A 14700-nucleotide genomic window follows, 5' to 3' on the forward strand; every position below is an offset into this window, starting at 1 on the left:
AAATCAAGGTAGTTAGTATCACCCATGTAATTCCATTACCCCTTTTTTGTCCTCTGCTCACACACATTTACGACAGTAGTTCTGTTGTTCCGAAGATGTCAGTAAGCCCCAGGAATATAACTCCATTTATAAAACAAGCTGCAGCAGCTTAAGTTATCATCTTGAAAGACTGCAGCTGTAGTACATAAAATTCCTCTTTCATGTCTTCAGAAGGTGTAACTAGACGATTGCAGTAATTCCTACTGGTGATAAAATCTTTCCATCTATATGAAGCTTTACAGCTTCTTTGCAATTTCACACAATGCTTTTTTCACCTTTGTAGAACATGGCATTTCTGTTTAATTGGGACGTCTATCACCATGATTACCTTGAGAAGCTACTAGCATAGTAATCAGATGAGAAAATTTTGAAATGGCTGCAGTAAATAAAACAACTAGAATTGTTCGATGCTTTTTAACAATGGAATTTTGTATTTCAGCTTCATGGAACAATTATGTTTGTAAAGCAGTATGATAGCAGCCAGCACTATTGTCTTAAATTCTGGTAAATGTGCTGACTGCTATCAAGCCTGGTTTTCATATTCACTCCAGCATATATACTGTCTTCCACTAATTTTCATCAGTATTTGGCATTGCCTTTGCCAAAGCTTAGAGTTAATTTGCCATTATTACACAGACACATCTGCATCTAGATGTATTTGTGTTTAACTGTTCTTTGATATTCTGTGATAAAGCTTTTTCATCCACACAGTTTGAGTTCAATTTGTACAACTTTCTTTTTTTCTGTTGTTTCCAGCTGCTATTCTGCCCTGCTTATATCTGTCCAGAATTCTGCACAGAGTTCATTTCCATAGACCAAATATTTCACCCTCTTCCTTGCACCCCTTCAGTCATTCAGTGTTCCATCTCAAATCAAATGATACGTTTCTGGACTTTGTTTTCAACATCACTTGTGGTCTATCCCGCCCTCACTGTTAAACCTCTTATTCACAGCTTTTGCCCTCAAATTTCCTTCAATAACAGTTGACCTCCTTGTTAAACTTTCAAACAGATATTTTCTTGTTTTCACCCATGCAATCCTCATGACACAGCATTACCTGTATGGTAAGCTCTTTACAATACAAGTCATGAGGGTTTTTTTGTTTGTTTTTTGGGTTTTTGGGGTGTTGGGGTTTTTTTAGGTGTGGTGGGGCTTTTGGGGGTGGGGAAGAAGAAGGGGGAAAAGAGGTGTCTTTTTCCAGTTTTGTTTTGCTTTTACTGTGAACTGAGATAGTTCTGGTCTGTGCTGGGAATTTTATATGCTGCAATCATACTTTTTATTGAAACTTTTTCTTTCTGATAATGGTTACAAATTTATGTATTTATGTAACACTCTATTTTGTGTTACAAATGCTCTGTATCTCCTGGGCCTTCATTCTCTTGTGCTATATTCTATACTGTAAGCTCACATGTTTAGATAGATCCTTTCATTAAATATTATAGCAGCTGACAGGAAGTATAGACATGTCAAAAATAACAACTTGTTTCTCTAGCAACAGCTGCATTTAACTTGAATGAGTGAATGTGCAGCCCTGTGAGGACTGACCACTTTGGTTGACAGGAGGAAGTGGAAATTTCAAATACAAAGTTCAGGGTTGTATAATTCACATGTCCTGCTTCATATCTTCTTCAGTTAGTTATTTAAAAACAGAGTACATTAAAAATAAGGAAGTCATTTGACAGAATTTTGTGTGTAATTTTTAGACTGGGATAAAATATTACTTCTGTAATTGATCAGTTTGTCTAGGAAGTGTCAGATATTGAAATCTTAGATATGTGACATTAATCACAAAATCACAAATTTAATTCAGCATAGTTTTGAGCATAATTCTATAGAAAATACTGTGAAGTCCATGTGGAACTCTGCTTACTAGGAGTTTTTTTTCCTGTTAAAGCTGCATCAGTGGAACAAGAATCTTGCTTATTGATTGACTTACTTGTGGTGGATTTCTAGGATGATACGTATCTTAAAGTGCCTCAAAAGCAGTATATAGTTCAGTGTTTGATACTCTGGGGGTTTTTTGTCCTGATTTTTCTTGTCAGTTGGACACTTCGTGATCTGTAAATGTATTGCCAGCACTGCTGCAGTTTATTTAAAATAAAAAAAACCTGTGATTTCAGTGCAGTTATTTAAAACAAATTTATGCATGTAAATTCTTTCCGAGGAAAGCAGGTAACTATAAAATCAAGGCTTATATTTTTCTATTTAGTTTTCTGAGTTTATAAGAGGTTGGTCAGCTACATTATAATTAATGTAGTAATATAAGCATACCTATAAATATCATATGCAATTCCACTTGCTTACTTTAAATGGATAAATCCATAAAAATATAATGGGAAGACTTTCATTAGTAAGTAATGCTTTAGCATTTTCCTCAGAGGCGTGATCAACATTTCCTTGTTAATAATAAAATGGAAAAGGATGTAGTTTTGCAGTCGTGCTACTTTAAATGGATTTGAATAATATGAAATTATTTGTAATATTATTGGTATTTTAAATTAGAAAAATAGCAGTAGTCAAGAATTGGTTTTTAGGGAACATATAAGGGAACAAGGACCTATGTACATCAAAACAAAGCTAAGGTAAAATTTCTAAAGATAAGTTCCATTGACTGGTATACTTCTGCTCATTTCACTGGAGCTAAGCAAATTGAAATTTCTGCCCACGGCAGATGTGATGAGATTCAATCAAGACTTGTCAAGCTGGCAGTTTTGCCAGCTGCCTTTCCTCCAGAGAGTACTTGAACTTAAAAGGGGAGGAGAAATTTTCAAAGGTGCCATTAATAGTTGTGTGCTTGACTGTGTTTTGTGCTTTTAAAAGTCCTGCCTAAAATTTAATTGTTTACACACGTAAATTTCTGTCAAAAAATAGAGGCAGTATAGGGCAATTACAGTTTTTACAAATTGCGTCTTACACATTAAAAAAATTATGTCTCTTCTAGCTGAGGCCAAATGGAAAAAGACATGCTTCCTGTAAATGTGAACGCTATTCTTTCTCTAATATTTTAGTTGCAATAGCTAACTTTACTAAAAAGATCAGTTTTGCTTTGGCTAAAATATTAAGGACATAAGTATTTTTAGTCATTCTTGACCAGAAGATCTACCAGAAATTAAAATGAGCTGAAAAGAAAAATGAAAATAAATAGATCTGAGAAGCGAAGGAAATGCATATCCTTTTGCTTGACTTGTTCCTTCCCCTGCTTGATTAGAGCTGCCATTTCTTGGTTTCTCATTCCAGATAATGTCTGAATTCCACTGAGTTTCATTGTCATTCTTACCTTATATATTTTCTTAATGTGATTAAGAAATAGAATTGAGAGAAGCTTTTTGACGCTGTATTTCTCTGTTAGATTCTTTGAGCATGGGCCAGGCTGTTCTGTTCCAAGTCTGGCATGGTGTCCAGCTTGAATCAGATTCAAGTGCCTGATTCTTTTCTTTCACCAACACCTCTGTATATTCTTTTCTTCAGGATATGGTTGTAGCTTGGGTATTGCTAAGTTGCTTCTTTATAATGTATCTTTTTTCATTGCTGTGTGTATTCACTTAGATTCTCATCCAGTACTGTATAGAAAACTACATTATATTTAAAAATTACTGCAACTTTCCCGTCATGTATCATACAACCAAATCTTTGCTAACAAACTCTAATGGTGGCTTCACCACCACTAGACTGTATATCCAGTTTGTCTGTTTTTCTGTCTTTATACGTTGTAATGAGCTTGCAGGACTTTTCAGAGATTGTAGAGGGAAGAGGTAAGTAGGTTTCATAGAGAGCAGACTTACGTGATTTTATCAGTGCTGTACAACATGACTGTGGTATTATTGCCTTGCCTTGTAGCAGGCAAGTACCTTTTCAGCCTGGCAAAATTTAGGCAAAGCAAGCGAGTCAGTGTGGGTACCAGCTTGTCAGTCTCTCCTGTTTCCTGTACGACCTGCAAAGTGTAAAAAGAAAGATGAGGACTGCACACAATCAAATAATGTTTAGGAAAATTTGTCCCAGAAAGGAAGACTGGAAAAGTAAGAGTAGAAGAAGGTAGGCACATCTAAATATATTCTTTTAATATAAAGAATATGTTAAGAAGGAAGAAGAGCAGCTCATCCTGGAGGCCATCTCCAAGCATGTGGAGGAAAAGAAGGTGATCAGGAGTAGTCAGCATGGCTTCACCAAGGGGAAATCATGCCTAACCAGTCTGATAGCCTTCTATGATGGAATGACTGGCTGGGTAGATGAGGGGAGAGCAGTGGATGTTGTCTACCTTGACTTCAGCAAGGCTTTCGACACTGTCTCCCATAACATCCTCAGAGACAAGCTCAGGAAGTGTGGGTTAGATGAGTGGACAGTGAGGTGGATTGAGAACTGCTGAATGGCAGAGCTCAGAGAGTTGTGATCAGTAGCACAGAGTCTAGTTGGAGGCCTGTAGCTAGCGGTGTCCCCCAGGGGTCAGTCCTGGGTCCAGTCTTGTTCAACTTCTTCATCAATGACCTGGATGAAGGGACAGAGTGCCCCCTCAGCAAGTTTGCTGACGATACAAAACTGGGAGGAGTGGCCGATACGCCAGAGGGCTGTGCTGCCATTCAGAGAGACCTGGACAGGCTGGAGAGGTGGGCAGAGGGGAACCTCATGAAGTTCAACAAAGGCAAGTGCAGGGTCCTGCACCTGGGGAGGAATAACCCCATGCAGCAGTACAGGCTGGGGGTTGACCTGCTGGAAAGCAGCTCTGCGGAGAAGGACCTGGGAGTGCTGGTGGACACCAAGTTAAGCATGAGGCAGCAATGTGCCCTTGTGGCCAAGAAGGCCAATGGTATCCTGGGSTGCATCAGGAAGAGTGTTGCCAGCAGGTGGAGGGAGGTGATCCTCCCCCTCTACTCAGCCCTGGTGAGGCCACATCTGGAGTACTGCGTCCAGTTCTGGGCTCCCCAGTACAAGAGGGATGTGGCACTGCTGGAGCAAGTGCAGCGAAGGGCTACAAAGATGGTTAGGGGACTGGAGCATCTCTCTTATGAGGAAAGACTGAGAGAGCTGGGCCTGTTTAGCCTGGAGAAGAGAAGGCTGAGAGGAGATCTTATCAACGTGTACAAGTATCTGAAGGGAGGGTGCTGAGAGGATGGAGGCAGACTCTTTTCAGTGGTGCCGAGCGACAGGACGCGAGGCAACGGGCACAAACTGAAACACAGACGCTTCCATTTGAACATGAGGAAATACTTTTTCACTGTGAGGGTGACAGAGCACTGGAAGAGGTTGCCCAGAGAGGTTGTGGAGTCTCCTTCTCTGGAGATATTCAAAACGCGCCTGGATGCAATCCTGTGCAATGTGCTCTAGGTGACCCTGCTTGAGCAGGGGGGTTGGACTAGATGATCTCCAGAGGTCCCTTCCAACCTCAGCGATTCTGTGATTCTGTGAAAGGAAATAGCGATGTAGACCTCCAGAAGGTTAAAATGTATTAAACGAGGAACTGAAGAAATTGTTGTAAAAAGGCAATAGTCTTTCTAAAATTATACCAAAAACAAATGGGCCTGTTCACTTTATAGTGATAATAATGACCATTTTTAAATTACAGTTTTCTATTTTTCTCTCAAAACATTTTAAATAAAAAGACCTCTGAAATGGAAAACTTTCAAGTTGTGAAAGAGAAATAATAGCATTATCTCTAAAAGAAAGGAAGGCTGAATCTACCACATGCACAAGCAAGCACCTTAATCACATACCTAATCGTGGAAGTATTTTAATGTAAAATGAATAAGAACGTAAATGAAAAAAACAAGCAGTGTCACAATAGTTTCTGAATTAGTGATGCTAAAGTTTTCTGCTACATAAAGCCTTATGTTCTATGTTCTTACTGATTTCCAGAGTGATTTAAATGCTATTAAAGTACAGAAAGGGTAACTACATACGATTTTCTGTATACTGACTCCAAACGTTTCCAGTAGTCAGACTTTCTGGTATTCAGGTTTGCAGTTTTATCGCTTTGCAAGTTTTTGTGCTCCCTTTCAGAACACGCATGCAATCTTGCCAGCTCTCTGATGATCAGGTTTGTAACAAGATGATTTCACTTCTTGAGATCATAAACTCTTTCAAAAGAGTTTCATATTTTCTATACTGTGGCTTTGATTACTTTTAAATAATTTTTTCCGTCCCCAAAAAGCAGCCTGTATTAATGCTTACTCTTTCTGTAGTTTATATATTAATACTCTTAAGTCACTTGTAGAAGTAGTCATTTGCCTTGATACCATTACATTATGTCATTTAAGTAATGCCTCCTCTCACTGAAATGTCTGACCAAAACCATACTACAGTTTTGATACTGAAGCGACTGTGAGTGAAGAGAAGACAGAAGAGCAGTTAAAGCAGATTCTGGATGGCGTACTGCCCATGGGCATCTGTATACTGAGGTGGCAGCATACAAGCTTTGAATAAGTAGACTTTCTTGACAAGATAGTAATTGAGAGTGGGATTTTCTATAGACGGACTAAGATTAACGGAACTGCAGTATTAAGTCTCCTAGCCTTCTTTGAAATCCTTAGTCTTTTAGGTGCTGAGATGCAATGTATCAAGGATTTCCACCTTTAAAAAATTACGAGTTCCTCTGAATTATACCTACACTAGTAACCTCTTGAAAATATGCAATTTCTTGCTCATGTTTCTAAATTGATTTTTTTGCTTAGCACTCTTATTGTGGCTATTTTTCTGCTTTTAACTCTGAAATACCATTAATGGTTGCTACAGTTACATTTCCAACTAAGGTTAGTGTCTAACTATAGCAATTAGAGAAGTAGAAGATTTGAAATATACTCCCTATGTCTCCATAGTGTCACTTACTCATAAAAATGAATACCCAGACTTTAAATATGCATAGATAGATTTTTTGTGTGTGTGTGTGTAAATATAGACAACTTAAATGACGTATATGATATGGCAAATTAAAATTATTTATCACAGCAAGGAAACAAAACATAAAAAAACTGGGAAGCTCATAGTATGCTTTGGGGTTTTACAAATAACAGAAGTGACTTCTCTAAACAGAAGATACTTGTATTACTAAACCGTGTATATGTAGTTTGTGCTTTGAAGGTTTTCAAGCTTTAGAAAAAATTGTCTTCTATGAAATGTATTTTTATTTAACTTCCTAAATTATTTTATTTTTCATTAATAGAAAAAACAAATAGTGTTAATTTTTCTCTTATATTTTGCAAATGTTGCAAAATGCAGTCGTAATAGGGAACTCTCTGACTACTATAAAATAGCTGGATTAAAAAAATTTGTCTCAGCTGCAGGAAAGAATCTGAGGTGTGTCTTTTCAACACCACATACAAGTATTTAGCTATATGACTTACCATTTTATTGTTAATAAGAATGATATTGCTGAAACTCCGTATGCTTCCCTGAAAATCTAAACTGTATATTTGGATTCTGTCAGTTTTCCATATTTCAGATTTCAGTTTTATTCAGTGTTCCGTAGGCTGTTTTCTTGTGTCATGTATCTGATCTTTAAGTCATAATTTGTTTATTTTTTGTCTATTTTAAATATACTATTCTTGCATTTCTTTCATATAGAATATTATTTAAGGACAAAGACAGAAACTGGGAAGAAATTGAAAACAAGTTGCGAGCTGAAAGTGAAGTTCCTATTGTGAAAACATCAAGCATGGTATGAACCATTACATTTTCTGGGGTGGGATGAGCATCTTTCTCATCTAATATCCAAATAATCAGCAGAAGAATGTGTTATTTTCAATTATGTAAATACAAAATTTTTAAAAAGTTTTACTTAGTTTATTTCAAGAATAAACCTAATGTTGTTTAATAATTAGTAAGCCTTACTTTCTTATATATAAACAGTCTCAAGTAATTGTGTGGGGGAATTATTCCTCACATAAAGAATAATTTAAAAGCATAAACAAACAAATATAGACTCCATAAGTCACTTTAATTAAACATAAGGTAGCAACGATTCGAATTTGAATGTTGGATTGTTTATAAATAAACTTATTTTACAGTCTTAGGGCTAACTTAGCAACTGATTATTAATATTTAAAGAAACAGTTATATTTTGGTGTGTGTGAATGAAAAGAATCTGTAGCTATATTGCAATAAAAGCACTCCTCAAAACTATAATCATGTTAATTTTGTGTTGAAGTGCTAACCCCAGTGCCCCAGTCATAGCTAAGTGGGTTACTGGAGTCGTCTACCCCTGCTGAACTGGGGCCCTCGCACAAGCAGGCGGTGTGATAGTGCGAGGGAATGGAGTGCACACGTTCTTTCCTAGGACACTTGTACTCTGCTTCTGAGCACAGAGGGGTGTAGGGCTTGAAGAACGGTATTTCATCTTTGCATGTGAGAATCTGTCTTACCCTGTGTAGAGTATATGCTGTTAGCGATATAAACTTGTGGAGGCAGCTTTCTTCTCTGAGGAAAAGGTAGGAGAGGAGACTCCTCCTCACAGTCTTGATATTTGGCTGCTACAGAAGCAGAATATGAACATGTTTCCTCTTGCCTTGAACTGACCAGCACTTCTCTGTTACATAATTGTGAGCAATTACAGCATAATATGCATCCAGGTTGTTTTTCCCTCAAAGTGTTAAAAACTTGGCCTGTAATTTCTGCAGATTTTTTTTTTTTTTTTTAAACCAATCATTACTAACTCAGTGTTATAACTTAATAGGTACCCTGGCAGATTTTTTTTAGTTTAATTCAGCAAGTTATTCATGGAAGTTTCTAATGTTAGAAATACGATAACATAAGAAGTTTCTCTTATTCTATCCATATCCAGAATAAGAGAGTTTAGTGGTTTACATTTGAAACTTCATGAATATGTAATTGTTTTAAGGCATTCATAAAAAAACAAAGATGTGTTGTATATTTGTTCCTAACTTCAGTGTTTTACAAATTAATTATTCCTCTTTTTTTCAGTGCATTAAAGAATCTCATGTTATTTGGAAGTGTATCATTTTTTGGTCTGACCACTCACTTTCAAGTTTCTACTTAGTTTTCACAGCAATATATTGTTCAAATCCAGTATCAAAGCAGTGCTTATTTGTACTTATTTATACTTATTTACCAGAGGATGATTGTAACTGATGTTTGTTTTGTCCTTGATACATTTATGTCCAGCTTAGATGTGAAATCTGCTCGAAGATAATGACTTTGTAAAATCCAAGACTATCAATCTCTGGGCCACCCGCAAAAATCCGTACATCAAATTTGTCAGCAGAGAAGTCCTTCAGTGGGTTTCTGAAGTCAGTTTCTTTCTTTGAAAATTCTCAGCTTTTAAAGACCCATAAAAGCCACTGACAGCTCTCTTTAGTAGTAGGGTTAACAGTATTCTTCAATGTAGCATTCTGCAGCAGTAGGATTAACATATTTATAATTTAAGACATGGTACATTTAATGATTGTTGTGCTTCTGACTGACTCACTGTGGCTGTCTGTGTTAGCAAGTCATGCAGCACCCAAGGGGCAAATCTGTAAAGCAAATGAGCACTGAGGACTCGCCATCCCTTCTGTACAGGGTCCCATGGGCCCCATGCCCATGGCTGCAGACAAAATCCCAGTGAGAGCATCTTACTAACTATTCTGACTTGCATATGAACAAGATTATGTATCACCCTGTCTACCCCATTAACATTGGGTTTATCCTGTAACTTTCCTATAAAGGTTTGCTATCACTTTGCCTCATTTCTACAGAACAGTGATGTCTGTAAATCTGTGCTTGAGGATAGGTAGTGTAGGCAGCTGTGCAAGGGACAGAGTGAGATTTTGTTGATTTGGGCAAACAGCTGGTCAGGAAGAGCTCTTGGGTTTTTGAGAGATCCACAGCTGTGCAGCCTGAAGCACTGCTGCCTGGGACCAGTGAGGGATTATTTACTCTGATAGGTAGTTCGAATCTCCTTTTTCTTAATGAGACATGTCCTTGAGCATTTGAATATTTGTTTCTTTTCTAGGAAATTTCATCAATCTTACAGGAACTGAAACGAGTTGAGAAACAGCTGCAAGGTATAGATACTTTTTTATTTTTCTCTTTTGTTATTGTCTGCTTCCAATTTCCTTTATATACATGTGTGTGTATATGTGTGTGTATCCACACACACATACATATATACACATATACTTTTATATATACATATATGCACATACATATGTACATATATATACATACAGTGTGAAACAAATAAAAATGTCACATTTTATTAAATTATCATCACAATATCAGTTACATATATTAACATCATATAATTGCTGACACATCTATGTAAAGAAATGTCACTGAATATTTTAAAACAGAAGAGTGACAATGATATATTTTTATATGAAACAACAGTTCAGAGAATCCCAAAAGAATTATTTGAGAAACATTCTTACTATAAATATTTTTGTGGGTAAATTTTGAAGATTGGGTGATAAGAGTATCCTAGTGAGATTAGGCTATATAAAATAATTAGTCTTTCCAAATCAGTAATACCTTCATTTGTAGGACAATTCAGTATAAGGAATGCTCTAGGACCATAATTACTGGGAAATCTGTAAAAAGCTATATCTGACATGTTAAAATGAAAGTTTAGAATTAAGCATTGACATCTTTACTTCACATTACTGAATCCATTCTTTGCAATTGTGGATGCCACAGCCTATAAATATAAAGGTTTATTTCTTTGCTTTTCACATGCAAAAACTAATCTAGGTGTATAATGGAGAGGAACCTGTTGTGCTTATAAAGTGTGCTATTTAGACCACTATTCCTTTTATCAAAATCAGCTTAAAAACTGAATTTATTTTAAAAAGTTACAACCTTATTTGTCTATTGTTTATACTTAGTTTATAGTTCAATTTGGAGGGGTGGAATTCATAAGTGGTCGATGTTTATGTATAATCATAATTGTGTTGTAAATTTCCTATATTTGTTATTTCTGATATTCAGCTTTAATCACATATTAATACATGTTTTAAAATATTTCAGGAGGCATCATTAGCCACCTTTATGGACAAATCTATTTGTTTCATGCTCAGCTCTAATCAAAAAATGTTAATTTGTTGCAGATTATGTTGTTTAGACTACACAACTAAGAAACAATGCCCAGAGAAAGAGACCAAATCATTTTCTTGTGCACTTTTATACTAGTGTTCAAAGAAAAATTAACATGATTATTTCAGTAATCAGAAGCCTTCTAATGGGAATTGATAAGAATGTATGTTAGTGTAGTTTAATGTAAGTTTAGTGTGGTAAGTTTGTTTAATATGAAAAGATATTTTCTTGTGCAGAAAATCATAATTTTATGGCTTCTCCCCCATCCCTTTCATCTTTCCTTGACTGATTAGTGATTAATGCTATGATTGACCCTGATGGTACCCTGGATGCTCTGAGCAGCTTGGGATTCGCCAGCCCCATCCTACCAGCTCAGGCGAAGCCAAAGGCCAGTCCTGGTTCCCACAGTACCCGCTCTCCAGTGCAAGCAAACTGCCAGCCGGAAGCTCGAGCTCTTCGAACTGCCGCCCTCCCGGCCCCAGCTGAATTTGACCATGCTGAATCCGAGTCTGACTTCAGCATACACTTCAATAGGTTTAACCCAGATGGCGAAGAGGAAGATGCCACTCTGCGTGAATGACATCTTGGTGTTGATACAAATTCCTTTCATGTGAAATGTTTAGAAATAAATGAAAAATCATAATATTGGTTTTATAAATAAAAAAAAAAAAGGCTCGGTCGAACAGCAGTTGTTTTGTTAAACCAGTTTTCTTTAACTGTGATGCTTTGATTGTCACACAAATCCTTTTCAAATCATAAAGATAAGCATAGATACCAGTGTAGAAAAGCAGATTGTGACAGGTTTGCCCTTTGTGGTTGTGTGCTTTGCAAAAGAATTATTATTATCAGCAGTTTTCCCTTAAGAGATTTATTTCTTTTTAAAAGCCATGCAAGCAGTCTAACATTTAATGTTACTGAAACCCCAAATCTCTTTGCCAAGCTGCTCTATGAATGGATCTCCTCCACTCAAGTTTATACAGAACTGTTGAACAGTTACATTTTGATTCTGAATGAGATGATTTATATAGGAAACATTATCTTTGACTACAACGACACATTACTGCAAAAAGGTAAGACATTTCACAAAGCATTCTTTCTTCTGTACTGAAAACCTCAAACAGTTCTGTGATTTATATAACCTTGTTGCTGCGTAAATTGTCTTGGGGTTTAAAAAGTTCACATATTATGTTTGCACTAAGATTTGCTGGGAGTGGTAGGTGAACATATCGATATTAAGCAGCAAACAGTGTTTTGGTGTACATAGAAAACTGATAATACTGTACTTGTATTAACATTGCAGTGTTTTAATCCACTTTCTGAAAGGACTATTTGGCACTTTTTGACCTTGTTCAAATGTCTTTTTGATGTTAATGAAAGTAGAAGTATTTCATATTTCATTTCTGTCCAAATGTTTGTTGAAACTAGAAAAAACAGATTTAAACATACAGCAATGTGGGACATTAAAAAGCATATGGAGGCAAATGGGCTCTCACCAATTCAAATGCAACATAAGCTTATGAAAGAAATTACTATTCCTTGGAATGATCATGAGATGTAAAATTTTCTTTAGGGGACTTGGAAATAGAGTTGTCATAATTTGCTTGATCAATAGACGCACTCCTGAGCAAATGATTTGCTTCTGTATATTCTCCTGTAGTCTTGCTAGTAAACCTGTCTGTCTTACATATTTAAAAGGATTCTGGAAGAAAACTGCTAACATAGACATTTTGCTTATACCACTGACAAGCAAGTCTATTTAAAGTTTCCTATATAAGCCTATTTTCCTTATAAGTTGTCCCAGTAACTTAACATTTGGAAATAATAATAAAAATAAAAGTAAATTACTTTGTATTTCCAGAACACTGTAATTTGGAGGAATGTTATTTCTGTTAAATGTAATTAATAGACTGGAATTTTCCTATGTTTGCATCGGTCTCTATATATTAAGGTTAAAGATACAGTTTTGCAGCTTTTATGAAATGGTCTTTAATATTTCAGCAATAATCCTTTATGATTTGTTTAAAAAAACCTACTTTCTGTACACTTTTAAATTGTACAGGCTTTCAGAAGTCAGTAAAAGTTGGACCAGTTAATAAAAATGCAAAAACTTTTTTGTAGAGATGTAAAAACAAAACCACTAATCTGTTGTATAATGGATTTCATATTTTCTTTAAAAAAAATTAAAAGCAAACAGCCTTCTTGTATGACTCAATATACTCCAGCTAACTGTGGAAGCCTGAATGACACTAATTTACAGAGGCTATAAGAAAGGTTTTAGAAGAGGCAGAAGGGCAAAAATAAATTGAAACTAGCGCTAGGTATTGAAAACGGAGTGTACCAAACCATCACCATAATTCCTTCTTTTGTTTAATGCTTGGGAACATAATTTTTCTGCAGACTTAAGTAAAAGTAGGAAATGGTTAGGAAGGGTTAAAGGTTCAGGCTCTTCGTGCAAGATCCTATTTGTGTTCTTTCAGGCGTTTATACCTTTATGTTCTGTAATAAGCATTTTGCATTACTATGTTCTTATTTTGTATGGACATGTTCTCCTTATTTATTTTTGTTACATTTATTATGTATGTTATTTTGTTATATGCATTTACAACTCCATTTTTAAATAAAGTGTTTCTGGAACTTTGAAAATGTGTGAATAAGTAATTCAGAACTGGAAAGTTCACATAGTCTTTCTGTATTCTAACTTACCTTTACTGAGATAGGAAATGGCATTTTCACACAACTTTTTCAGGAGAAAAGGTGTTTATTATTGCTACTTCTGCTTCATTTATTTTGTGCTGATACTGTTGGCTCACTTTCCTGTACTTTCCTTTTCCTCACTTTCCTTTTCCTCCTTTGAATTGATTTCCCTGTGCAAAACTTAGAGGCAAAAATGGTGCATTGTGCCAGTCACCACGTAGTGACAGTTTCCCCTTTGTGGAATGAAAATAAGTGAGTTTTAATATACCTGCTAGATGCAACAGTAGATGGTTTCCAGACTGCTTTACTCATGCTTCATATATTGGAAATCCTAATTGAACATTCTAATTTGGTTCCAGATTGGAGCTTTGTTTGTCCCACCTTGGACTTCATGTGTACTTTCCTGCAAGACACTAAATTTCCTATTCTGTAATTAGTTTCCTGCGAGAACAGAACTGAGTTTAATACTAAGTTCAAAGAATCATTCCCACCTTGCATGTTTCAACCTTATCTGTGAACACCAAAATAAGCAGAAGTTCCCTTGGCTCTCAGCAGCAGCACGGAGCAGCAACACCACATGGCTGGCTGCAACAGAGCATCTCGAGCTTTGCTCTGACTTGGCAGTGCAGCAAATGGCAAGGAGCAGCCAGCTGTGATCTCGCTTCTGTGCACCCATTTTTCCTTTTTATCCCCAGTCTGATGGCATAAGTCTGTACTGGTGGCACACAGTAGCGCCTAATTGCACTCAGCCCTAGAAGGGCAGGAGGGTTTTATTAATGCTCACAGATGCCAGTTTGGTTTAGTCAAAGGCATGAACAAATTAAAAGGGCTTTGCACGTGCTCAGGATTTTTAGATTCCACCACTTTTCCTCACTTGTTGCCAGTATCCCTCTATCTTTGTAGGGGGAAGAGGAATGCACTTTTGGGCTAATGTCCTAATGTGCAGAACCC

General features: G+C 36.4%; 1 protein-coding gene across 4 annotated transcripts in view; it reads left to right on the forward strand.

The window, feature by feature from the left end:
* Positions 1-11712, forward strand: part of CEP170 (centrosomal protein 170) — a 112539-nt gene extending 100827 nt beyond the window's left edge. For all 4 annotated transcript variants that reach the window (XM_026081859.1, XM_026081879.1, XM_026081899.1 and 1 more), the window contains 3 exons: positions 7591-7684; positions 9977-10028; positions 11349-11712. In XM_026081859.1, coding sequence (XP_025937644.1) covers positions 7591-7684; positions 9977-10028; positions 11349-11635 — 433 coding nt within the window. In that variant the 3' untranslated portion in view covers positions 11636-11712. The remainder of the gene's footprint in view (positions 1-7590; positions 7685-9976; positions 10029-11348) is intronic.
* Positions 11713-14700: the final 2988 nt, after the last annotated feature.

Source organism: Apteryx rowi, unplaced genomic scaffold (genome assembly GCF_003343035.1).
Source record: "Apteryx rowi isolate R43461 unplaced genomic scaffold, aptRow1 scaffold_117, whole genome shotgun sequence".
NCBI lineage: Eukaryota > Metazoa > Chordata > Aves > Apterygiformes > Apterygidae > Apteryx > Apteryx rowi.